Source organism: Ischnura elegans, chromosome 2, assembly GCF_921293095.1.
Source record: "Ischnura elegans chromosome 2, ioIscEleg1.1, whole genome shotgun sequence".
Lineage (NCBI taxonomy): Eukaryota > Metazoa > Arthropoda > Insecta > Odonata > Coenagrionidae > Ischnura > Ischnura elegans.
Window position 1 is genome coordinate 119,748,408 of NC_060247.1, and position 26,822 is coordinate 119,775,229.

Here is a 26,822-nt window from a genome sequence, read left to right on the forward strand (position 1 = left end):
AGCGCGCGGAGCGTGCGAGTAATATATATATTTACGACGAGTTATACGTATTTAATCCATGTAAAATCCATATTATGGCAGCAGATATAATATGTATAATATCTAGATATTATCTGCGTGGTAGAGGACATTTGCGTGTATTTTATACAGATATAATATGCACACAGTGTATACTATGATACATAATAAATCTAGATGTAATGGTTTTGGTGCTACTAGGGCTGTATGCATCATGATAATTGGTGCCTTCGAAAACGGCCCTATGTCGCTATCGGTAACGTGCTCCACTAAACTCACCTACCATCTGCAATCCGTAGGAGACGCTTCTGTAGAGTGTAAAATCGAAAACTGTCCATTTAAATTCTTTCCTCCCGTACATGTAGTAGAGGTTTGATTCACCTGTAACGGAAAATAGATAAAAGTGTTGAGAAGTACCATGGATTTCAAATCGTTGAAATTTTTTACCTGCTTTTTTTTTCAAATTCACATACTTACAATCATTTTAAACTCACCGTTATATGCTATGATACTTGATGCCAGTGATGACACACTTAGTATGAGTAAGATCTGACGACCACTTTCCCTTCTTTTAATGATAGTCTGAACAATGTCTTTCAGCAAGCACGAATCGTTATTACCTGTGTAAAATGTTAAGATAGATACATAATTTTTATTAGTTTCCAGTTTTACACCTGGTCTACAATGGGAAATTAGCTGTAAAGAAGTAAATATTCTATTCCACAGTGGACACAAGACGTAAACATAACATCTACGTAATACCCTGAGAGTCTACACATGTAATAATACCCACCACGCTGAATTTAGTGGATTTCACGAATATAATATTGGACGACCGGTTTCATTTGAGTTTCGGCTTTAATGCATTAGGTTGCAAGGGGCGAAATGAGAACGACATAAGATAGTTGTGAGAAGGGTAAGATGTGGCCAAAGTACATCATCTGGGAACGACCCTTTAACCTGAAAAAAAAACGATTCTCCTACACATCTACGGTTTATATCACGTTATCATTTTATAGGTAATTTATTAAAATTTACAGGTGAAAATGTTCTTTTACATTCAAGCGTAGTAATTATAACGTAAAGGACGATACATAAAGTTTATTTGCAAAAATGTTGATAAAATTTTGAATGATGCAGCGTATTATATTTTTTATTTTATTTAAAAAGTCCACATACAGCGATATCGTCAATTTATAATGGCCCAATAATAAGAGTTACTGTCCCGAGGATGTCATGAGATATATTGCCCATTTTAGGCTAATTAGTTAATTTGCATTGGTGAAGAATATATTCAAAAGAGTATCCAAAATAAACGTGAGGCAGGATTCTATGGGCATACCCATGTCCATAAACAATAAATTATAAAAAACGAAACTGACCAATGATTCACGAGGTAGAGATCTGCTCGCTGCTCTGTTGGAATTCATAGAGCATCAATATAGTTGGGGAAACTCCTAGAGATAGGGATAGTTTACAATTCCTTTCTAACTCGTGTTCCTTCAGAGATACATTGCCCAAAGTGCAAGGTGCACGTGAACATATCTTATACTAGCCAGGTTGAATTCTGTATCGCACGAGATAAATTGGCCAAAAAAGGATTATAATATAAAACCCAAATGTCGTCGGCATAATTGATTCGTTTCATTGCCTTGTTTTCAAATTACCTAAGCCTAAATTAATTCGGTGATTTGCATTCAATACTGGCATCAGCACCAGTATTCTATGTTTATGAAAATTTTATTGCAGCTAATATCTCAAAATTTAGCAATATTATCCCGCGGAGAATCACATGTGCCTGTGGTCTAAATAATATCACATGTGCGTTTTGTATCCGGCATAATGTTGGTATTGCTTCACTATAAAACAACCGATGTATTTGCAAGAATGAACTCGTGTCCTTCGAAATTCGTATTATCAAGCTCATTAGCAAGGAAAGATTTGTATTTTTAACATTGGTTTATTTTGATAACGGCCGGTGATGTGAAAAGTGAATTAATAGAGGAATATGGTGAACCAATTCGAGTACAATGTAATGTAAATCCTTCCAAAGGAAGCTCTCAATATAACCTTTCCAAAGAACATTATAATGAGTTCACTTTATGTTTGCGGGTGAGCTTTAAAGAGACCCCGGATATTCTCGGATGGCTTCGCTGATAGGGGAGGGGAAATGCCGAAAGAGAGGGCAGGAGCAAACTCAACGTTGCCAAATGTACACAGCCGCCCTAATTTGTCGCTGAAAACATGTGCCTTATAGGTGGCCACAAGTACTCTCGGCCCGGTGCCGAGACAATATTCCTACTCATTTGGAAGGCATAGAGAACAATGTCTTCACAGAGAAGTCCATGGCATTGTCAGGTACCACGCAAATGCGTCACCATTGATGGATTAGCATTCTTAAATACATGCAACGAGAACGCGTGAGGTTTGGCAACACTGTTCCACGAGCAGATTCACGATGTTGACACGACGGAGGTCTGAGAGGCGCTAGGCCACGCCTACTGTCTACTGATTGGTAAAGAGAAAGTCACGTGTTGAGAAACTTTCTCTCCCCTCACCCTCATTTGCTTTAGCCACACCTGCTCACCCACAAAGATAAAATGAACAGTCTAGTCCTGAAGAGGTCCCCAATAGAGAGGAAGAAACGTTGAATTTTAAGCCATGAAACGCGGGTTGAACCAAAAGTTTTATTTATTGACAAATATGGGACCGCGAAAGTTTTAAAAACCGATTTCATCGACAATCGGCAGAAATGGTGGATAACCCGGCAGGAAGCCCGGGAGACATTAACAGCCACCATCGACGCGAAATAATCAAATCCTTCAGTACATACCTTCGTTTCGATCTTCTGCGATATACGTTTCGCTTATGTTCGTGAGTGCTATGACGAGGGCGAGGAAGCAGGCTCCTCCAGCCAATAGGAACACTCCGGTGTGGCCGAGGGCGCGGAGGGTGGCTGAGGACGTGAGGCCCCCGGGCAACAGACCCACGATGAAGACGACCTGCAGCATGCCCAGGCGGAAGGTCTTTTGATCCGTTGGGGCCTCGTCCGCCACCACCGAAGTGACGGCCCCAAAGAGAGTCGTGAAGCCTCCGCTGATGGCCACCGGCACGTAGCCAATGAGGAAGCACTCCACGGGAACCCAAGACACGCTCATGATCGCTGCAAGCAGGGCGAATTTGAGAATGTACCTGGATGCGGGCGAGAAAATTTTACCTATTTTTAGAGCGTTTTCGATAGTATCATTATATTGATAACGCCGGACAAAAATCTCATATGGAGGGGCGATCCAAGGTGAACGAGTAAGTGATTTCTTTTTCTAAACAGAGTTAAATTGTGTATACCTTAGGGTGCCTTCATAGCTCGGCGTTGCGTACTGGGGGCGGAGCTAACTCATTGAAGCAAGTTGGAGCCCTTCACAGCTCTGCGTTGCGAAAACAAATGAAAGACAAAAAGCGTTGGCTGCTAAAAATCGGCCTGGGAGCATATCATCTTATGATTTCGAGCCAAACGCACAATACATATGTTGTTTTGTGCATTTTAACGCAATTTCATTTCTTAAAATATTCTTCTTAACTATAAATAGCATTTGAAGATAATATGGTGACCATAATGTCGATAATCATGCATCTTTAAATTTTATTTCCGAACTCGGAATATTCGAAAAGTAGCTAATTACATACACTCAGTGAACATGATGTAACATAATGTAAACAAGCCACCATGTTGTTTTATTAAATAATTTAAAATTAACAATGGTAGTGAGGAGGCAAGAATGGTAGTGGGGGACGCGGAAAGAAAATACACATGGGGAGTCGTGTATGGAGAGAAGGAGGAGGTAGACGTGTTATATAAAAAAAGATCGGGAGAAAAACTAAAGTACATAGTGGTGTATTGAGAGAGCGGAGGAAGAGATACGGCAGAATTCAAGATCGGCAGAAAGAAGAAAAGGACGCAGAGAAAAAGGAGGCGCCTACGAGAGGGAAAGAGACCGGAGGAAAGGAATACGGCAGAACTCAAGATCCCCACTGGTGCAGTTCATGGCAGTGGCTCTGTGAGTGGTAGTACGGCTAGTACAAAAGGTATTGTAATAGTCATGGCGGCTTGTTGATGTTGTTTTTTGCTCCCGAGTTTCAAATTATAGAGCTTGTTTATGAAGTGTAATAAAATTATTTGTTAAGTTAGTAGTAGATAATTGAAAACGTTACAATGAGTAACGTGGAATGTTATCAGAAATATTTATTAATGATAACTGCTGTTCAAACAGATTGTCCTAGCCATGTTATCTGAATAGTTCTAACTGAGTGCATCATGAGGGCACAATTATTAGATATCAATTGGAATGTAAACGACCGTAGTCACCAACAAGGAGCTCTCACGCTGTATTTAGCTAGTGATACCATTGACGGGTATGTGTAATGTTAATCTACGCTCCTCGGTGATTATAATCTAATTTAGGGTTAACATTTATCCTATGTTTAGGAAAGATACGAAATATCTATGCTCAACACTTCAAAATAATAGTAAATAATGAAATAGACAGCATTTGTCACTCCCATTAGTGCTAATCTTGCATATTTGTACACCTAAGCTTCCCATAAACAACACCAATTCGAAATCGTCGCTGTACTGCCGCCTTCACGCAGATAAAATCCGACAGGTTCAGTTTTTCTGCGACGACGCAGCAAGCTGGAGACGTGACGTCATCAATTCTCAAAGACGGGCTCTGATTGGCTCGCTAGCCGCGGCGTCAACGCAACGCCGAACTGTGAAGGCACCCTTAGGGTGGCGCACGGGCCCGCCCACTACCTGAATTGGTCCGGGAGCCGCGAGCGCCGGGGGGTGGAAAAGGCCGACCATAATAACTACGAGATCGACTCAGGTAGCCGGCGGGCCAGTGCGCCACCCTATGGTATACAAACTATTGATACAGAAATTAGGTAAAGAAAACAAACGAGATCATATAGATATTTAGTGGCGCATTTGATTTTCCACTTTGTCAGCACAGAACAGAGTATCACTCGCAGCCCTAGGCCACCAAGTGTTTGTGTGTTTCTTAAATCAATTTATGTACCTAACTTTGTTTAGAAAAAAAATACTTGTACCCCTTGACTTCAAACGCCCTTATTTCACAATCTGCGAACTAAAATATCAAGGCGACAGATGAGGTGACCTATCTGGAAGTCAGGGGCGGTCTGGCCAGGTCGGCTGGTCCGCGATCGCCGAAGGGCCAGAGCTCAGGGGAGACCGAGAGTCCTCTGGATTGTCTATAATACACGACATAGTTCATAACTCTCGTAACCCTATAAGGGAGTAGAGTGGAGAACTGCCATTCAGAGGACTGTGGGGCCCCCACAACGCTCGCGTATATCATGAAGCGGCCGGCATGCGCTGGTCGCGTCTCTTCTCTCATGTCCCACGCAGTATATTTTGGGGAACTACTATGTGACATTCCATTTTTCCCTCGTCCACTCTTCCCAAAGTCTTCAGTTCCGTTGCGAAACCCGATATCCCAGCAGGTGTTTCTGGTTAGTCGATAACCCAATTCATTCATCGAGAAAAAATATCAGATTACTATGTTTTGGTATAGTTACACGTCTCTCCGTCTTGAGTTTTTGTCTACGGGGTATCTTTTACTGCGGGACTCAGTGCCACGGACTGGAAGTAGGGAAGGAAGCATTATTGGAGGGGGAAGTTGCGCACGAACAGGACAAATATTCTCTATTTTTCCTCGCACAGTACGCGAAATTTTAAGAAGTTCAGTGAATGCCGGTTTGGCTAGTGAGAGAATTACTCAAGCAATATAATACTAGCGCGAAGCTTTCGAGTTTCTAGCGGCTCCCAACCTAGTTCGTTTAACATCTGTGTAACGCTTTCTACACGCCCGTAGCAGCTTTTAACTAACCGCGAATCTTGATAGGTTGGAGTGAATGAGGCCTTAAAAGGAAGGACTCAACGGAAACCTCTGCTGTCTACCTTAAATCTATCTGTGAAATAAAATGATCCAAAAAAGGTAGAAAATTTTTCTCTTGAAATATTCCTCTGGATTTTCAGCTGGCGCGTTGCTTGTTTCTTTGGCGTATGCATGTTATCTGTGTTGATATCTCAAAGCCCCGCTCATCTGCCACTTGAAGGGAGTTTTCGGATGGATTGTTGAATTCCCGTTGAGTAATGACACCGTTGAAGTAATGACACAGTGACAAGTTTAACTCACTCATCGCCTTTTGTTCTCGAGTAGGTATTTGCTACCTGTTTAATACCTTAAAAAATTACTCCACGGTAGAGATGAGACGTTTTTTTTTCAGGGTAAAGATGGCAGCATGGGTTCTCCACTTTCACGCGCCCCTTCTCAATATACGACCTCTTTTATATGGGCTAGCTGCCTATTTTCATGCTTATAATTTTTGGAGCTCCGCTGCTCCCTTGAGTCAACTGTCTGGGGCCATTGGGCTCAAGACCATAAATTTCCGTGTTAAATTCTCAGGCGCCATGAGATTCGAAGATTGCAGCCAAAAAAGATAGATTCCAAACATGACGTACCTATTTCTGATGTTATATAACTTGTTATGTAACTCTTTTAAAGAATCATAATATTTGCATGAAGTTTTATCGGGATTTCAACAGATTTAAACCATTGCGTATCACCAAATTTTCAACAAATAACTCTTCATACGCCGTAAGAGTGAATTATACGTTCGAATAAATATAAAATGTTGAGACATAACTGTAAAGAGTCATTATTAGCAGTTTAATCCTGGTCTGCCGGGAAGATCTTGAGAATTTGGATTAAAAGGAGTTTATCATTTTCTATTCTCTTCCTCTTTAAAATGGCAACCCACGCATCGCTAAGTTCACGTCCTGTGTATCGATTTTAATTAGCGCGCCTCACGCCATAATGATGTCATTTATGGATTTTATGATTTATTTATGGTATCCCGATGGTCCAAGATAATTTGGACTTTCATTTGGATTTAGAAATTCTTTCTGTATCCTAGAACTTGTGCCGATACAGTAATGATGCATTCCAACCACTTAATATCGCCTGGATATGAAATTTTAATTATTTTTAGTAGTCATTTTAAGCATATTTAAAAATAATTTGGGAACAATAACCTTGAAGTCTTAAAGGGATATTTTAAAGGCCTCCTGATTACTAATTGGCTTTATGGATCGCATTTACGTTAAATCTCTTGAGAACATCGGAAATCTGGGTGGAAACAAATGAAATACGCGGAAATACGGTCATGGCTACTGTGCTTTCATTTTCTTCCAAGAGACTGGCGTTGGAAGTTCTTTCATAGCCGTCAGATCGAAACGTATGTCACAATATAGATTTTATGTCAATTATGCTACTTATACTATTGTAAATAAATGTTATTTCGATGCTTAACAGACTTTACTGTCAGAATTACCTCATCATAAGAATTCTTCATTTCCGAACTATTCCGAGCCATAATCGCAGCGTGGATGTAATGAAGAATTTGACTAGAAAATAGAAATCACTGTCCTTTTAAGTTAAGCAGTAGGTATGTTGATGAGATTAGTTTATGTATGGGGATATTTTTGTCTTATAATTTATCAGGAAACATAATAAAAGATACACTGAGCTGCATGCTCCACAAAAGTTTAATTCCCTGACCCGGGTTTCGACATGTTAAATTGTAATCGGCATCTCTCCCCGAATTACCTTATCCTGTATACCAATTTTGCTAGGCATACCGAAAAACAGTGGAAATACGAAAGGGATTCCGAAGGAATACGGGTAAGAAATTTTATATGCAAGAAAACTTTCAAGAAAATTTAATCTTCAGCAATACTACCTCTGTAGCCTGCTGTCATGGAAACAGCTCGTCGTGCCTGGATAGAAGTCATTTTGTGTGGCAACAATAATATTCGGGTTGAATGCGGCTAATGCCCCGTTTACACCACGATCGTCGCGACGTTGATCGCAACCACTGCACGTTTACACGTCTAAAAGTTACCATCGTAACTCAGTGCTGCCCTCGTTGTGGAATTGTGTCAGATAACAACTGACGACGACACTGCGTGAGAAAATTGAAATCCTGGAAATTAAGAAGCAAAAGAATATTAATGTTTTCATGTGCTAAAACTGAAGCTAGACCCAACTGTCGGTAAAACGTTAAAGAATGTAGGTTTCTTTATGGGAATCTGTCCAAAGTTTAGCAATATTTATGCGGTTATGACAGTAGATATGTCTCCTTGCTACGTTCCAAATTGTAATATTTTGCGAACTGGTCACTTTATTATAATATCGACTCAATCCGGATTTAACGTGTCCAAAATAATTTTTTCAAATTAAATAATTACGATTTATTAATCTCTTTATCTGATTACAACACTTCATATATTCTTTCCCTAGTTAATTTGAAAATTCTTGCACGACCAAGGATCCTCCAAAAAAGACATATTCCTCTACAAAATTATCAATTAATATTTAGATTGTTCCTATCTCCTTTATTAGCAACTTTTAATGGATCCCGTCATAGCTATATAAATCCTCACCTGCCTGTTTTTAATTACCATAGAGCAAATTATGTCTTCAACTCCCAGCTATGATGAGATAAAACTAAAACTAGTCATAACAGTCCGTGAAGTCTTTAAGAAACTAGATTCTTCGAGAGAATATGTCAAAACATTCAAGAATATTCACGCATTAAAGACAGTACATATTGCTGTTATAATTTAACTAGAAAAGGCTTAGATTTCGGCTTGATTCGGCACAAGTATTGACATCTCCACGTCCTCATCTAAATGTTATGGTTATTTCTGGCGAATTTTATTGTGAAATCCTTTATACAATGATTTTATTGGTTAACATTTTGTGCATGTTTGTTATTTTCCATCATCTGTGAAGTATAATGTAAGGATACATGGGTATGGGTTAACCTGTAAATAAAGAAATGCATAAAACTGGTATAGTATAGAATATCCGATATCATTTGGTAAATAGAGCATCAGAAAAAACTTTCCCATCACGTCCTTCCATTACCTGCTCAATAATGTCTTCATTCGTTGCCATATATCTTTGATATATTAGAGTTATTTATGAAATATCAATTACTGTATCAAGATTGCAACGGCGCGAAAGAATCGTATATGCATCGATCTTCATTTCGATCTCTTTTTTCTTGGCACACTAGCGCTAACCATCGTAAGTTCGGCAGTGTTAGGTACTAAGGCCTACGATGGTAACTCTGCGCGTCTACACGACGTTTTGAGGTTACGATCGTACGGATCAACGTCCCGACGATCGTTGTGTAAACGGGGCATAAGACAATGGCCAACAATGCTCCAGCTACCTTGGAGATAGAATATCATGTACGAGTATTAGTCAGTCTTTGTGAAGCGAACCAAAAATCTACATCTACATGCGAGCCACCACCAGGGTGTGTGGCAAGGGGTGACTCCACACCAGGCAAGCATCAATCATCCTAGCCTTAATCAGACGTGGGTCGGATAGCCGATGAAATTACTCCGTGCCTACTGACCTGGGACGTTATCGTGAGCGTGAAATCCCGAGGAAATGGACCGAAAAGAATGACAGCAGCAGGCATATCAATGGACACAAACAGCATCCCACTACTTGGACATACCCGGCGGTCAGCGTGGGGTTTTGCTGATTTCCCTCGTCTATCGGGCGAATGCCTGGCCAGGAAGTCATATCGGAGGAGAAGAATTCTAGCATAAATAAGTTTCTCCCGTCGCTGCTACACGTTTCTACCAGAGAATCCCTAAGCAACAAACAGCAAAATTCCTTGACGTACAAATGTATAAGCGGCTAATCTGGTTTGAACATATCAACTCCTCCATCAACAAAGCAAAAGCCATTCATGCAGCAGATGACCACTACTTAAACCTACCTCCCCACTGCATCTTAAAATCAAACTACTTCTCTATAACAGCTGTATTAAGCCAATCCTACCATTCGCATCACCCACCTGGCTTCATACGGCTGCGACGCACCTTTAAACGTCTCCAATCGACAGAAAACACCATAGTTAGAAGAATTCTCGGAGCACCCTGGTTCATGCCCAATAAAAACATTAGAAAGGATCTGAAGCTTACCCTTCTCCTTTGCCTATTAATATCATACCTTCCCTGATTCGAGAAATCCTTTCCTGCTACGAACAATGAATTCCTGACATCCCTTTGGGACTATACCCCATCATCATCCGCAAAACACTAAGTCCCCAAGATTGCCCTTATCCCTTCCGACATTCCCACCCCCACTTAATTTAGCCTGTACTATGCCATGAGTAAACCGATAAAATTAAATAACTGAAACCAGCAAAAATACAGAACTTCTCTGTAGACAGCTATAACAGCTGGGAACTTGAGCTACAACAAAGCCCGTGTAATTTCAGCGTAGCTACACGTTTCTCTTATTGTCGAACACTAGCAACTTGACCCTCACACATTTTGGCTAAATTCACGGCGGCCTGCATGGGGTTTTGCTGGTTTGCCTCACTTTGCCGGTTTTCATCAACAATCTACCGCTCTCAGTGACTTAAAAAATGACAATGATTTCCGTGTCTAGTCCATTACTTCTTGGTCGGTTGAATATTGCTAGATGTATTGTGAGAAAAATTACTTCTATGTTACCTCAACATGAGCGCTAAGTACTTCCGTAAAGTGAAAACCGATAGCTTTTATAGGTTTTAATTCACTTGAAATGGACTTCCTCAAAGTTTAGTCGCCAACAAATGGAGGGCTGAGAAACATTGGTCTAAGTCAATATTTGTTGATTTTGAGATATCCATGGAAACCCACTCCAAAATAGTGTACCTACCTAGAAATACAGTGGTGCAAGTTATGGCTACACTTGTGACCAGGTAGCAGCACATTCTGGGAGTCCTCAGAAGAGTTCCAACATTTTTGCGAATCATTATTTTTTTACCTCGGTGGTGAAAGACACTATGTCCGTTTTCCTAATTTTTCAGAAGGAATATTTTAAGATTAAAAAATAATAATTTAACCAGTAATTACCAGAATGTTAGGTAACAAGTTTACAAAATTTTTATATCACAAGAATAATGGTACAGTAACTTCACCGTCTAGTAATTATTTGTTACATTGAAAAAAATTAAAACTGCTCCCCTGAAAAATTAGGAAAACAGACAGTGTCCTTTACCTCCGGGGTACAGATTCAATTATTGAAAAAATTAGATTTTTGACTAACGCCTATATCGATGGCTAAGTTCTAACAACACGTATCTGAAAAATAGCAACTTTTCAGGAGAGCAAAAAAACGATTAATTTTTTTCTAACTGTACGCTGAAATTAAAAACAAAAAATTCATAAAACTGAAAAAGAAGCATACATTTGCCAACAAAGAGTAGGTTTTTTCCTTGAATTTATTTTTTAATGTTATTACACTTTGTGTGAGATACATGTGTCAAACCGGCCAAATTTTGAGATACGTGTTGTTGGAACTTAGCCATCGATATAGGTGTTAGTCAAAAATCTAATTTTTTCAATAATTAAATCTGTACCTCGGAGGTCTCTCCTCCCTCCATATTTTATTGAATAGGCTAGTTTCCTTCATCAAAGAAAACTAAAGGCATTGATTGCGATTCGTTACCCACCATTAGTGTATTCGTAATATACAAATTATTTGGTTTTACCTATAGCAGTTTAGACGAATGGCAAGGGTCAGTTTTATCCTCATTTGAAAAAGGCCAGATTGGCGCCGATGCGGTACCACCCCACGTGACGTCACAGGGACCTAGTTTCTATACGAGTAGATAGGAGTTATACATTGTCTGAGGTTACCAATGCATGTATGAGGCACAGATCTCAGAGAAACATCTCTTAATAATCACTTATTAAAATTTGCTAAGGTCGGAAATTTTCCTTCGTTCGATAAGGTAATAATAATCCTTATTTAAGCCAAGCACTACCTACTAGCAGGGTACTCAGCTACCTGCCAGCAGCCTGCGTCGTATCAGCGCTCAAAGCCTCGCCCCAAGGTCACCTCACTTTGCGGCAGCGGGAACCAGAAATACGTCACGCGGGCTTTTCCCATCATTCCTACTTAGCCGTCGCGTTTTCGCGCGCTTGAAAATTTTAACTTTTAATTTAATCGTGAAAAATAGATATCGTCATTTAAAAATCCAAGAGCGTGAAATGCGTACTCCAGGAGTAATAATCTTTCGATTTAGGTAATAAAAAAATTAATAGGAAACCACCCTATTTATGGATTCCACTCACTCACCCCGTGAGCGGTATGACGATGAGCGGCTTTCTGCTGCCGGCCCGGTCGCTCCACGCACCCGCCAGACACGAGGTCATCGCCGGGAGGACAGTCTCCATGATTCCCCCGACCATGAGGAGGGTGGCGGCCCGCGGGTGGATAACCGCCTCTGCGGTGGGGTGGTCGGGCAAGGCCTCGCACCACTCAAACGGCACCTCCGACGTCTGCTGGCAGATCCTCTGGAGCAAGAGGTCCTGGAAGGGGGCCTCGAAGAGCGCCAGCGAGTACGCCACGAGCAGGAAAGATGGCTCCACCGTCAGGTGGCGACAGCAACGCCACCTAGACTCCCTCTCCATCTCAAACCACCAGCATCTCGGCTGCCATGGACCTAAATAGAAGGCAGGGAGTATTCAAAACTACGCTGAAGTCAGTGAATAATAACCGGAAAATAGAGGGCAGGAAACAAAAATGAAAGAGAAGAAAGTTTACTTGAATTCTGTGTAGAACACGGGCTAGAGTTTGCCATCACGTGGGAAATGGCTGGAGACCAAAGAAGATGAAGATAGTTATAGCTAGTGATAACAATAAATTAAGGTTGATAATATAAATATATTTCCTTTGTTCTTGGCCTGTTTTAATTTTTATAAATTTGAAATTTTGAGGTGTTGGTGCTTTTACGAGCCCTCGTATATAAAAAACATCAGTGCCGACATTTCGGAACTTAATTTATTATTTTCAAGGTTTATTATATGAAAATTTAGGAGATAAAATAAATAAACAACTGGTTAAGTATTACGAATTAATTTTCTACTACATAAACTCTAGCCATCTATCTTCTATCTATTATATATGTGAAATAAGGATGTCTGTGTGGTCTGTCCGCTATGCGTTTCCATACGGCTCCACGGATTACAACCAAATTTTATGCATTGAGGGGTCTCATTCTCCCAAAGCCCGTGGTGCTACTATCGGCTTGCGTCGTTTTTCCATTACCATTTACTTCGTAACGTGATACAACTTCAGCGTTTCGACATCCTGCAAGGTAGGCACTTATCTTGACACTGTCAACGTGGAAACATAGCTCAAAGGATACTTCTCTTAGTAACTAATCCTCTCGGTGTAACTTTTTTGCGGGGTTACACGTTCACTCGACGTTTTTGGTCCACGCACGTGATGACAAGTAAAACGATCAATGTTTTGGAGCAGAGTATAAGCTGATCCCGAGCACATTATCGTTTTTTCCATTGATTGCTGTTCAGCGTCTCAGCTCACCGCCTTACTTCAGTATTGAGTTAACCGTGGAATACATTAGGGAGAGTTGCGGTTGTCTCACGCACACACACATAAAATCCTGCCATTTGACCATAAATTCCAAGTTTCCGACTTTTCTGGGCTCTATTCCTTCCCAAGCAACGCCTGGTGGTCTGCTAGTTGAAAATAAAACATTTTAACTGGTAGATTAAAAAAAAAAACAAATTAGAAAATTTATCCGACGCACCTTTTATGTAGTTTTTTATTTTTTATTTGCTATTTTGCTTTTATTTACATCATTTTTTATCACTTAAAATAATTTATTGGACATTTTTTTACTGTGAGATTAATTTTTTATACTTGACCATATTTTGTATTTAATGTACTTCTATATTCGCACATTGAATTTCAAATGGAAAATAAATTTCTTTAAGGTCGTCAAATGTTTCAAAAATATAAAAGAACCTCAACCTCAAGATTTCATTTTTGTAAAAATAGAGAGTGGTATTACGTGTCGGGTCGAGGATGTCCTTATAAATTGTACAGCGAAGTTTACATACGTTGGCGGTCCTTTTCGGAATAATTTCATTTTGTTATCAGAAAGTTACACAAAAGGAAAAACAGAGTAACACGGACGCAAAAATGCATCATAAATTTATCTTACCACACGGAATGTACAAGAAAAAAGGCTAATACACTAGTGTTAAGATGTTAAGAAAAATTCTAATATTGTGAATGCATGTATGAATTCTATGAATAAGTGTCACTTGTGCGGACTGAGTTCTATCTCCTACTATCCTGTTCTATCTTTTCGGCTTAAAACACAAATGAGTTAGTAACTACGACGTAATTAGTGAATAAAGTAATAAAGGTGCAAATCCATGTCTTCATTTTTAGACTCCCCTGCACTTTCCAACCTCATTAGATTTATTTAAGGAAATAACCGCGGACTGTAGCCAGCGGTACAACTTAACTAATCATCCGCAATGAAAACTTAATAGCAGAGTGGACGTTGTTCTTGACCGAAATTTGAATCCTGACCCCTCAAATTCATGTCTGATAGAATTTTATTCTAAGAATACTTTTGAAATAATTCAATTTCCAAGGAAAAGTGTTGAAATTTTTGTGTATCATCATCGCTGGTCAACAATCATAAGATTGGTTTGACGCAGCTCACCACTCAATTTTACAGTCAGCTAATCTTTTCGCACCTACGTATTCCTCCTCTTACACAGTCCTCTTCAGATGTTCCTTATATATTTGTCGTGGTCTCCCTTTCCCGTTATCGTTGATGCCAACCACTTGCCCTTCGACGATTGTCTTCATCAAGCCATCATGTCTCAATATGTGGCCAATTCGGTCGTTTCTTGGGCGTATAAAATACTTTACGTCAGAGCTAAATTGATTATCAAAAACCCACGTTGCGACTTATATAGTTGTGGACGTACTTACTGTCAAGTAAAAAAAAACAATGCACTATTTAAGTGAGCAAGTGATTCCAAAACATTTTGAATTGTTGCGTTCATAGAGATATTACGGAAAAGCGAAACCAAGGTCAGTTTCGATATGAGTTCGCGGTGAATACAAATAGAGGATTCGCATTGCGCACTTCATGAGGAGGAAGTCTCCATGGTTATGAGTCATGTTTTTCTTGCGGTGCATCAGCAGACCGAGGATGTGAGGAGGGAATGTAAAAATATTCCCAGAGGTCGCCGCAGCCAGTGCGACAAAAATGCTTCCGCCATTAGTAGTTTGCCTCACGCCATAATGATGACCTTAATAAATTCCATGACTTCTCTATGAAATTCCGCAGGTCCGAGATGATTTAAACATTGTTTTGCATTTCTAAATTCTATCATTATCCCAAAACTTGGTCAGATACAGTTATTACGGTGCATTACATGCCGGCGAACTACACCGCAATTACAGAAAATTAAGCGTGAGTCATATGTTCATTTTACGCAATTTCTTTTCAGGTTAATTAGGTTATTCGGCGAAGGTTTTTTTTTTATCAGGCAACGTGATTAATATCCTTGGTTGACTGCCGTCTTATGGAAGACGGGATCACGAGAAGAAAGTAAAGGAAACAGACCGAAGAAAAGAGAGAATTTAAATTTCATACATTCCTAGTGATATTAAGGATAGCAACGGTGTCTCGATTTATAAAATAAATTAAAGGCGTCACTCGCTAGGACGACTCATTACATGCTTTTCCCTTCCATAGTTGTAACCTTGCATGGATTTACTACAGGAATTACTAACCGATTGCGAGTTATCCCTTGCATGAATGTGGACGTATTTTTGTTATCATGCGAAATATATTTATGACAATTTGGTGTGAATTAGGAGATCCTTTTACTTGCTGATGATTGGTCATTTCCTGCCAAACACCCTAGAGGTGGCTCGCAGGTCATTATGTAGATGTAATTTGACTTTTATACTATCGGTGTGTGGACACTTTGCCCCCCGGTGCATTTATTGTGATGTTCTCTTTATAACTACGGCTTGTGTTGCAGTTTATGTTATCGGCTAAATATTTGGCCGCTCATCCGGATGAATTTCATTTTTAAAACCGAAGATTGAAAAATAACGCCTTGAATATCGCAATCGTGGCAAGATTCCAAGGTTTCACTTTATTTTACGCTTATTCTTCTCATCATCGTCATCAGTCCTCAATCCTAATGGTTCTCATGGTTTGACGAAGCTTACCTTTCAATTATTCTATCGGCTTACCTTTTAACTCCTACATAATTCCTCTGCTTTGCATCCTTTATAACAAATTCTATGAATTCCATCCCCTGACCACCTTTCCTTGGGCAGTTTTCTCCTTCCTCCTGTCCTTCGACGATTATATACACCAGGTCATCGTATCAGGTCAGGATTCAGATCATCGTTTCTCATGATTTGGCCGATTATGTTGTTCTCTCTTCCATCCAAGGTTAAGGAAGAGATCTCTTTTCTTCTGCTCTTCTTAGAACATACCCATTACTCACACGATCTCTCCATTTCATCCTCATCATTCTTCCGTTACACCACATTTCAAAAGCTTCCTACTTTGAGTTCCATGATGCTCCCATCGCCCATACTTCACTACCATAAAGAAGAATACTCCAAATGTAAGTCCAAATGAATTGATTCCTTATTTCAGCGCTTATATTCCTGTTGCTAGGAGACTGCCCTTTTCACGTTCATCTTTTACAAGTGTTACGATAGAGAAGAATTACCATCCTTGACTCATACGAGAGGCTATCGGAATAGCCAAAGCATCCAAATTCAGGAGGGAGGACAGCTATTCGCTCTCCAGCGCCTGGAAGAGACTCTTCCAAACAGTGGCGCAGGGGGGTGGGTTTGGGGGATAAAACCCCCCCAGAGCTCAGAGAAATTTTAATATTTAATCCATTTTACTTAATTGGATTGATATGACTAATATAATAGTGTAAGGATTAATGAAATATCCTTCAGATAGCCGTAAAAACTTACCGTTTTGAACCATTTATCTTGAAAATTCCGCAATTTATTAATCTCTCACCTACCGCTTATCCTGGTGGGTATTCCATACCCCCGGTATTAGTCGCACCTAAACCCCCCTCCCTAGAATTAATTCCCAGCTGCGCCCCTGCTTCCAATAACCGGCCAATCAGGACGCTCATGGCCGAAACCAGGTCCGTATAAGACGGGAAAAAAACTTGCATCCGACACTTCAAACCCGAAGACGCCTGCTGCAAATCCGGCGAAACTGTCGCCACGAAGATTGACGAAGATCCACGCGTTGGACAACCCGGAAGACTAGATGCGTAAAATCCACCACTCCCCGTAAGCCCTTATCATCATATTTTACATTATTTTTCTCACAAATTTCGTTCAATAGGTGTCTGAATGTGTGTGATCATTAGTAAATCACAACTTAAAGTGTGCTAACTCTATCTTCCACATGATCTCCTCAGCTACTGTCCCTTTTGATACCTTTCCTTCAACGACAATTTTCGTCAGGCCATCGTGTCTTATGATGTGGCTAACTGATATTTTCCTTCGCATTCCAAAAGATTTCAAAAGACTTCTCTTATCTCCTACTCTTATAAGAAATTCCGGATTTACAATAATAATAATACAGACAATAAATACACACCGTTAAACCTATCTGACGGAAGTACGCAAATTAGTTAAACCACTATTACTATAGACAGTCAAATGTCAATATGGATGGCTAAATCCCTTCACGGAAGACACCCTGATGCCCTGGAGGTCCCTTGAATCGGTAAAAATGCATCGCACGCATGGATCAGGCATGGGCAACTCTTCCCAGAACAAAAAGGGTTTATGATCGCAATACAAGACCAGGTGGTGAAAACAAAAAAATAGGAGAAATATGTAATTAAAAACCCAAATTTATTGTATGGCAGATGCAGAAAATGTCATAATGCCTCTGAGACGATACAGCACATTACAAGTGGATGCACTAACTTATCCCAAAAAGACTATCCACACCGTCACAATCAAATATGTAACATCATCCACCAGAAATTAGCTCTAAAGTATAAGCTCATAGAAAATCCAGTTCCTTATTATAAATACAAACCTAAAACTATCCTTGAAAACGATCACTGTAAGATTTATTATGAACGATAAATTATCACCGATAAAAAAATCTATAGCAATAGACCTGATCTAGTAGTGCAAGATAAAATTCACAATGAAACGTACATGATAGACATTGCCGTACCTAAATCGCATAATATCACGACAGCCTACACCAAAAAAAAAATGGAAAAGTATGAAGAACTTAAAGATGAAATTAATAGATTGTGGAGATCAGATAAAGTACACACAATACCAATAATTATCTCTGCCACAGTACTGCCTCAATTAATCCATCAAGGTCTTAAAACTATTGGACTGCCGAAAAACTTGTTCATTACAATACAAAGAGCAGCAATTTTAAATAGATGTAGGACTGTCTGAAAATTCTTGAACACAGAGTAAAAAGACGAGAGTGCTTGGTGATATCCGTACCTCGCCTAAAACCAGCAAAAATTCTGTGAAAATATAATAAACAATATTAATTATATGCCTATATTTGGGGCGGGATTAACTTTTTTACCTCCCTCTTCCATGTAACCTCATTGGTTTTCATAGGATCTATGCATTAGTTGAAATATATATTTATTCCACATTATGGTACATGAAATTATGACAGCTTACGCAAGCATGAGTTTTTACAAGGTGGAATATAGGCACCCCTGTGGTAAGAACCAGTGTTGAGGTTGCCACCTCTTAAATTAACAAGCTGACAGTTGGCTGGTGCGGCCAAAAATAAAAGAATATACCATAAGTAATTATTCAAAGTACGCTTTTCTTTAACGTGTGTTCCTTTGAGAATATTATGAAAGATTGAAACATAAAAATAAATGAAAACAAATACATTAATTACCATGATACATAGAAATATTCCATACACTGTACAGAAATCAGACTAATAACATACAATGTTAAAATAATGTGCAAAGATAGCATTAGACCCTCACCATTTTACTATTTCAATTAATACAAGTTTGTGGAGTTGAGGAATTGATCGGAAAATGTAGATAGTGTGGAGAGAGACCACGCTTGACAACTCGGAGTGTAAGAACATCTGGAATCGTCCACGATGAATGACGTGGTATTGTTCAGCTAACGTGGAAACATCTAGAGCGACCGCAAACTGCGTTCACAAATGATTTGTTTTCGCTTGTTTGCGGAGGTGCTCGTCATCAGGGCTTTATGGCTCTCCTGTACCATACAAGCTCGCCACCGGTGACTCCTCCAGAGACGTAGGCAATATTCACTATCTCCGTGATTCATTGCCTCGTTTTATCGCGTTTATTGAACGCCCAGAACGTCACCTGTTTTGATAATGCTCAATTTTGCGCTTGCGTTGCGATCGCGATGCGTTAAAATTAGACCTCAAAATGACATTTGCCTTTACACCGCCAATTCGCGTCCTAATCATCAAAGCAAGCATGGGGGGACAAAATGTTCACTGCTAGAAAAGTGTCCTATATATTCAGGGTGTGGAAAAACTATGTCACGAAATTTTAACCATGGATAGCTGATGCCAGAGAGAATGAGAACCCAAGGGGGGGGGGTCAAGCTCGGGGGTCGGGACCCAATACTAGAACTGATTCGCCCACGCTTCCGGGGAGGGGAGTGGAATGGGAAGAAAAAAGGATGGAGGCGCCGCCGCGATAGGAGCCCGTTGACGCCTCCGAGGAAGGTATAAAGGGATAGCTGATGCCAGCGGAGGAGGGTTGATGAGAGCCCTTCAAGGATACAACGCACCGGGGCAGGGAACCAAGCCCGTGGCTTATACGCCTGATCACCCGGGGAGGGGGAGGAGAGGAAAGGAAAAGGAAAGAGGCGCCGCCGCGAAAGGAGCCCGACGACCCCTCTGGGAAAGGAAAGTAGCGGAAGGAAAGGGACAGGGAAAACACGTCAGCGCTATAGAAGCGAAGAGGGCCCTACTAACAGCGAAACCAAGCAAAGCTATTAATGTTCCAACGACTTTGGAGAATCATTCTATGAGGAAGAATGATCCAACGATCAAATCGTTAGATAGGTAGCTGATGCCAGTATAAACTAGAACTACTCATGATGTTTAGCTCGAAAACGCACTATTTTTAAATTTCAGAAACTTTGAGCCAAGCTGAGAGATTGGCCGGGAGTTTGCCCTATTGCCGGATGTTTTGGATGCATAGATTAGTTATCTCCGGCAGACAAAGCATTCGAAGTCATGAGTTGTCCAGAGCATCCGGCAACAGGGCAAACTCGCGGCCAATCGGAGCGCTTGGCTAAAAGTTTCTGTACTTAGTTTAAAAATGGGACGTTTTCGGCCTAAAAATCATTAGTAATTTTGGTTCTTGCTGGCGTTAGTTATTCTTCCGTGACACCGTTTTTCTCCTCACCGCAGTTTTGAACTAGTGGCGGAAAAAAGTAGGGTCCTGGAGTCCACCCCTTGATATTTGATGAAAATTCGGGGGAACATTTTAGAATTTAAAGGCTTTTCATATTTTTTGCCTCGGATATCGATTTACTGCATATTATATACAAAGGGGATCAAAAGTATGTGCTTAGTGGTGATTTTGAGCCTGGAATGACAATCCAATACACATAAGTATGCACCATCTATCAACCATGACAAACTTAGTATGAGTGTTATTTTATATCATAAAACCTATATTTAATCGAATTATCGCGAAAAAGAATTGTTTTTCTCCATTAAAATTTTTTTATAGATATTATAGCTGCCCAATAAATAGATTTTGCCGTAATTCTTCATGTACCGAACATATAATGTGTTTTATCATCAAACAAAGCCAATTCGTTTCACCTTATTCCACCATTCCAGTGGTTGTATGTCCATTTCCGACAAAATAAATATAATTTCACGCATTTTACGAGGGTTTTTCCCCATGGTTCCTGCATGAGGAATTATTTTGACTCTCATTCACCTAGTGCAATAGATTTCCCATGAAAATATGCATCGAAAGGTATTTTCATACATAATTTGAGACCGGATCCTATTTTAATGACATTGGCATTTACTTCAGTTTCTATCTGACTTGGAGGCAGCACGCTATTAGCTCACTTCTCGAGGCAGTGGTTGGTTACCCTATACTTACTCCTCGGCGCATTAAAAAACTACGTAGATAGCCAAACGGAATACGGTAGTTTCCTACATCAAAGAAAACGAAATGCATTGATTGCGATTCCTTACCCACAATTAGTGTATCCATAACATACTAATTATTTGGTTTTACAAATCCCAGTTTAGACGAATGCCGACGGTCAATTTGAACCTCATTTGAAAAAGGCCAGATTGGCGCCCATGCGATGCCAATCCACGTGACGTCACAAGACCCTAGTTTGTACAGGATATGATAGGAGTTTTACATCGTGTGAGATTACCAAAGCATGCATGAGGCACAGAGCTCAGAGAAACATCTATTAAACACATATTAAAAATACCTAAGTTCGGAAAGTTTCCTTCGTTTGATAGGGGAATAATAATCCTTATTTAAGCCAAGGGCTACCTGCTAGGAGGGTACTCAGCTACCTGCTGGCAGCCTGCGCCGTATCATCGCTCAAAGCGTCGCCCCAAGGTCACCTCACTTGCGGCAACGGGAACCAGAACGACGACGTCACACGGAGTTTTACCAGCATTCATACTTAGCCGTCGCGTTTTCGCGCGCTTGAAAATTTTCACTTTTTATTTGATGGCGAAAAATAGATATCGTCATTTAAAACTCTAAAAGCATGAAATACGTACTCCAGGAGTAATAATCTTTCGATTTAGGCAATGAAAAATAATAGGAAACCACCCTATACCAATCAGTAATCATGGAAAAAAGGTAGCGTCTGCGGGAATGAGAGCGATTTTTCGTTCGCACTTCAACGCTGAGTTGCATGACGCGGTACCCTGAGGATCGGTGACTGCGGTTGATTGTTCGAGGTTACAAAAATTAATTCATTAAAATCGTCATTTAAAGCACGGAAAATGGTTACCTAAGAATCTATGATGAGGATATTACCCGGGTATTGGATCGATCTACTTGACCGTTTAACGCATTGCTTTGACGAGGGTGCCATTAATCATGCTGAATGATTTGCATGCAGCTTTAGTTCGTTTAAAACCTTACAGTATCACGTTGTCTCCTATTTTTTTTTACAAAAACGACGTTTATCTTCGCGAGTGCAAGTCCGGAAAGCGATAATTCCTTTAGCCCGGCCGAATGATAAAAGATGAGGATGTGAACAGTGTTCCTTTAGATATCAAATCCTTTCCGCAGAAATCTAAATCTGCATAGTTCTCCGAAAGCCGTGTAAATGGATGTGTTGTTCTTCACGGCACGGTACCAGTCGTTGATTTAAAAAAATACACAAAAAACAATAGAAAACACGCTTATATAAAACGTTATGAAATACACTATAGACTAAAATTGAGCTTTTCATTATTTTGAGAATAAAGCGTTGATGCTTAATTGGTATAATAGGATCGAGTAAGGAAGAGCCCGATAAATACGTGAGCAAGGATGGGCACGCTATATTAGTGTTTAGCCCTGATCAGCGGTCTTCATTCTCCGAGTGGTGAAAAACTCATTTTCACTTTTTAGTGCATTTTACACTGTTTTTTTTAAGCGTTTTTAAATATTTTTCATATAATTTCTGTTTTTCATATAATTAATATTCAGTGGTCAAACAAACCATCGACTTAACCAGAGCTGTTAAAGAAATTTCTACCAAAAATTTTTAACTAACGTCTCCATTGAGGAAATTTAAAACTATTTTTCGAACTTGAAATTTAGTTAATAAATTAGTGCTCTAAGGAACAAAATTTCAAATGTATGATTGTTGAATATAGTATTTTCACCGGAAGCTATCAAAGTATGCAAGATTTCAAGCAGATCCGTGAATGGGAAGTGGGTTGAAAATCGATTACAAGATTCCATCGATGAAATAGAAAAACGGACGAAGCATGCTAACAAAAAGCGGATGAAAAAAGAAAAAATGAGATGCAATTTCTGAGCCAATTAGACATAGAGACCTGGCAATAATGTCATTTAGTGTTCTTGGGAAAAACCATTAGTACGAGGGTCGTTCAATGAAGTCCTTAGAATTTCCGAGAGATTGCACTCTTAATATCAAAAATTAATTTTTCTCATGAAGCAGAACTCTTGAATAGCCAGTTGTTAGAGTTTCAGCTGTATCCATGCCATAGTTTCATTGTTGCTGGCGATTGTAGTGAACAACTTTCGTTTGTTTATAAAAATTGATAAAATTGAGTTAAGTGCGGTGATAAAATACTTGTTTTTAAAATGCGTTAACGCCGAAAGAAATCAAATCTGAGCTGTATGAAGTTCATGTCACATGTGCTCTTGTGTTATACCATTTTCCCGAACTGAAGGCGGCTGACCTTGAGCGTGCTCGCAACCCACCCACTCTTCTAGCCAATCACAGAAGAGCGACAGGAGAAAGTGAGGAAGAGTCCGCAGTCTCTCTCCGAACTCCGTTGAGTGCACATCGCTCTCCAGCTGGCAGTGTTGCCAAGCCGAATCTTTGGAGATCGCCGAGCGCTCGTTCTGCTGCCCCCGAAAGTACCGTTACTCCCAAGGCTGGCAACACCGGTCGACCGGATAGACGGGAGCGGAGGGGAAAAGGGAAGGGGATGGAGGGGAACGGAGAGGTGGAAGGGGCAGCGCTTCCCATTGGCTACTTTCTATTTTCCACCCAGCCGCCTTCAGTTCGGGAAAATGGTATAACAACTATTTACAATTGTGTGAGTGAATTAAAACGTGGCCATACATCTAAATACTTGCTTTTAAAATGGGTTAACGCCAAAAGAAATCAAATCTGAGCTCTATGAATTTCATGTTAAATCTGCTCTTGTGTTTGCAACTATTTACAATTGTGTGAGTGAATTAAAACGTGGCCATACATCCAAAAAAAACTTAACATGGTTCCGAACGCACTTTGGAAGACTCTACCCCCGAAACGATTGACAAAATTCACGATATGGTTCCAAGTGATACATAAATCGAAGTTCGCGATATAGTTGAGGCTACAGACATATCGCAATGCACAATCGCTTCAAGTTTGCACGAAAAATTGGATGTGAAAAAAATCTCTGTAGTAGGGCTGCCGCCTTTGCCCGCCGTGTAGAATAAACGAAATCGTGTGGTCAACTCCGAGGCTATTTTGGCGCTTTTCCGCCGCAATCCTGAGAATTTTCCCCGAATTTTTAATGAAATATGGATTCATAACTACACTACAGAGACAAAAACGGTCGAAAAAATGGAATTCTGAGGGTGAACAGGCTCCAAAGCAGGCGGAGATGGTGGAATGGGCCGGTTACGGCAACGTCATTTTGGCAGGCATGCAGAATAATCTCAATCAATTACTTAGAAAAGAGAACAACGGTAATGAAAGAGTGTTATGCAACGTTATTGGACTGGTTGTTGGTGGAAATCAAGAAAAGCGCCCTCATTTGAAAGAGAACGAGTTCCTCCCTTAACAAGACAATGCACGGTTGCATACCCATGCAGTTTTATCGGCAAAAATTACGGAATTAATGTTCCAATTGTTACAAAATTCAACGTATTCATAAAATAACCCTCAGCGACTTTTTATCGTTTCTCAACTCGAAGAGAGAGCTTTGCAGACAAAGGTTTACGTCTGTGTAGTAGATAATTGCCCAAAATAAAGCCAATTTTGAGGAGATCCCAAAATTCTACTCTTTTGGACGGCTGAAAATGCTTAGAAAAATGCCATTAAAAATTTTCAGAGCTGAAAGCAGTCAAACTTGAAAAATATAAAAAATTGACCCAAAGTAATTCGTTTTTCTACCTTTTTCTATTGACTTATTGAACGACCCTCGCAGTAATAAAATATAAAACCCTTGCGCGGCCAGCAATGCCACGAGGCAGTGAAACCTGACCTGCTAAGAAAGCCCACGAAAAGATAATGTATGTGAAAGACATGAGAGTGCTGGGATGGGAAAAAAAGAAGAGATAGGATTAGGAATATGAGAATACTTGAGATGGCAGGAGTGGTTGAGATCTTAATTAAGGCGTAAGAGAGAAGGATGCAATGGTTCGGTCATATATAAAGGAGGGATGAAGAGCATGCGAGGAACAGAATTAAAAATGAATAATGAAAAAGGGAAGAAGAGCACGAGGGGAAGAATAAAGAGAAGATTGTGTCGAGAATGATTTGAGGGAGAAGGGTTTGACTTAAAGGGATGTATGCACGGGATATTAGAGTGACTTAAGAATTATTCTGGGGAAAAACGATAATTTCTTTGTCTATCCGTATGGATAAATGTCTCTTTCAATTTGTCTTTTCAGTCTGACCTAGAAATACAATAAGTTTCTAAGATGACGATCTCCGTTTTTCCCTGGCAGCAGTACACTGGAAAATAGTTTACAGTAGCACCCAGCCCCTACAAATCGATGCTCAATAAAGTCATCAGTCCTGATGAGGTCTCCGGCATATGAGAGGAAACGTTGTAAGTCTTGATGCTGCTTACCCGAAAGCCATCAATAATGATAAATATGGACCGTCAAAATTTAAGTAATTAATAGTTTACTCGAGTACTGCAATAACATTTAGATATTTTACGAAAAATATATTTTATAAAGGTTAAGGAGAAGATGAAACAACTTAGTTGGCCAAATTGAGGTACGGTGGCCTGATGAAGACAATCGTTGAAGGTCAAGTGGGAGGAAGAAGGGCAAGGGACGGCCCCGAATGAGTTACATGAGAGACAGGTAATGAAGGATGTAAAAGAGAAGAAATACGTCGCTATGAAAAGGTTAGCGGATAGGAGAGAGAAATGGAGAGCTGCGTCAAACCAATCTTGGGATTGTTGACTAATGATGATGTAGAAAAAAAAGTTGTATACCTAGAAAATGGGAAAGTCGGAGATGTTAAATTACTTGAACTTACCTGCGCCACGATAGTTAAGTCAATAAGAGTGCTAGAAGAAGCTTGAATCAGGTCGGAAATGTGGTCCGTGGCAGCATGACACGGTCGCTGTCGGCCGCTCGACAAGTGTCGTTCGAAGAGGAAGTTATGACGCATCTGGTCGGGAGATCGTGCAATGTGTCGAGACAAGGGGAGGAAGGACATTGGGAGAGAGGGGGGGGGGAGAAAGGAAGGAGCCAGTGTTTTTTTTCTTGTTTCCTGGGAGATTCCGAGGAAATCTTCAATGAAGGCTGAGTGTGTATGGCGGAGTGCTGGGAGTAGATGCGGCTGCGTTTTATGATGAAACTCGTATGGGAATGGGTCACTGTGGTGCAGATCGGGGGGGGGGGGGGTGCTTTTGGTGTTTCAGTCCTTCCTCTTTCCTACTCCCCCCCCTCCGAAATTTTTCACTTGAGATGACTTCTGTCTTATAATTCCAAGATTTCATACCAATTTCTCAATTTGTATTTCCAAGTATAGTATATTTCTTAAACAACTCTCCATAGCCTTTAATTAATAGGATAGGTCAACTGATTCTTTGGGAAATAGTTGTGCAGACAAGCTGTTGTAACTATCTACTTTTGTAATAAAAACAGCAGTGACAATAAACCTCAGCACTATGATAAGGGGACATACTCATGGTTTTCCGATTCCTGGGATTTGAATAAATAAGTTACCAGGTCAGGCAATCCACATACCACCACGTATCCCGAGAAGAAAACTTCTAGTTACGTGCTTGGCGTACTTAAGAATTTGTGCCAATTTGGGAACTCACGCAAAGTGTACTTTTAAAGGTATTGGATAGGGATAGGCTTGGCGAAAACGCCTTCACTGGTTGTCTCA

The 26,822-nt window shown here is 40.1% G+C and overlaps 1 protein-coding gene across 1 annotated transcript; it reads right to left on the minus strand.

Annotated features, from left to right (window-relative positions):
- Positions 1-268: 268 nt before the first annotated feature.
- LOC124153246 (proton-coupled folate transporter-like) lies at positions 269-26,073 on the minus strand. Its single transcript, XM_046526346.1, has 5 exons — positions 25,962-26,073; positions 12,255-12,621; positions 2,852-3,210; positions 513-638; positions 269-399 (listed from the first exon to the last, which is right to left on the minus strand). Exons 2-5 carry the CDS (start codon positions 12,587-12,589, stop codon positions 269-271), a joined length of 951 nt encoding a protein of 316 aa, XP_046382302.1. The 5' UTR covers positions 12,590-12,621; positions 25,962-26,073.
- Positions 26,074-26,822: the final 749 nt, after the last annotated feature.

Excerpts from the sequence above, each read along its gene's own strand:
- LOC124153246 (XM_046526346.1), bottom strand. The coding sequence starts at position 12,589 with ATGGAGAGGGAGTCTAGGTGGCGTTGCTGTCGCCACCTGACGGTGGAG. Across the intron at positions 639-2,851 it reads CGCAGAAGATCGAAACGAAG|GTAATAACGATTCGTGCTTG; the intron begins GTATGTACTGAA and ends CATTTTACACAG. Across the intron at positions 400-512 it reads AAGTATCATAGCATATAACG|GTGAATCAAACCTCTACTAC; the intron begins GTGAGTTTAAAA and ends TTTCCGTTACAG.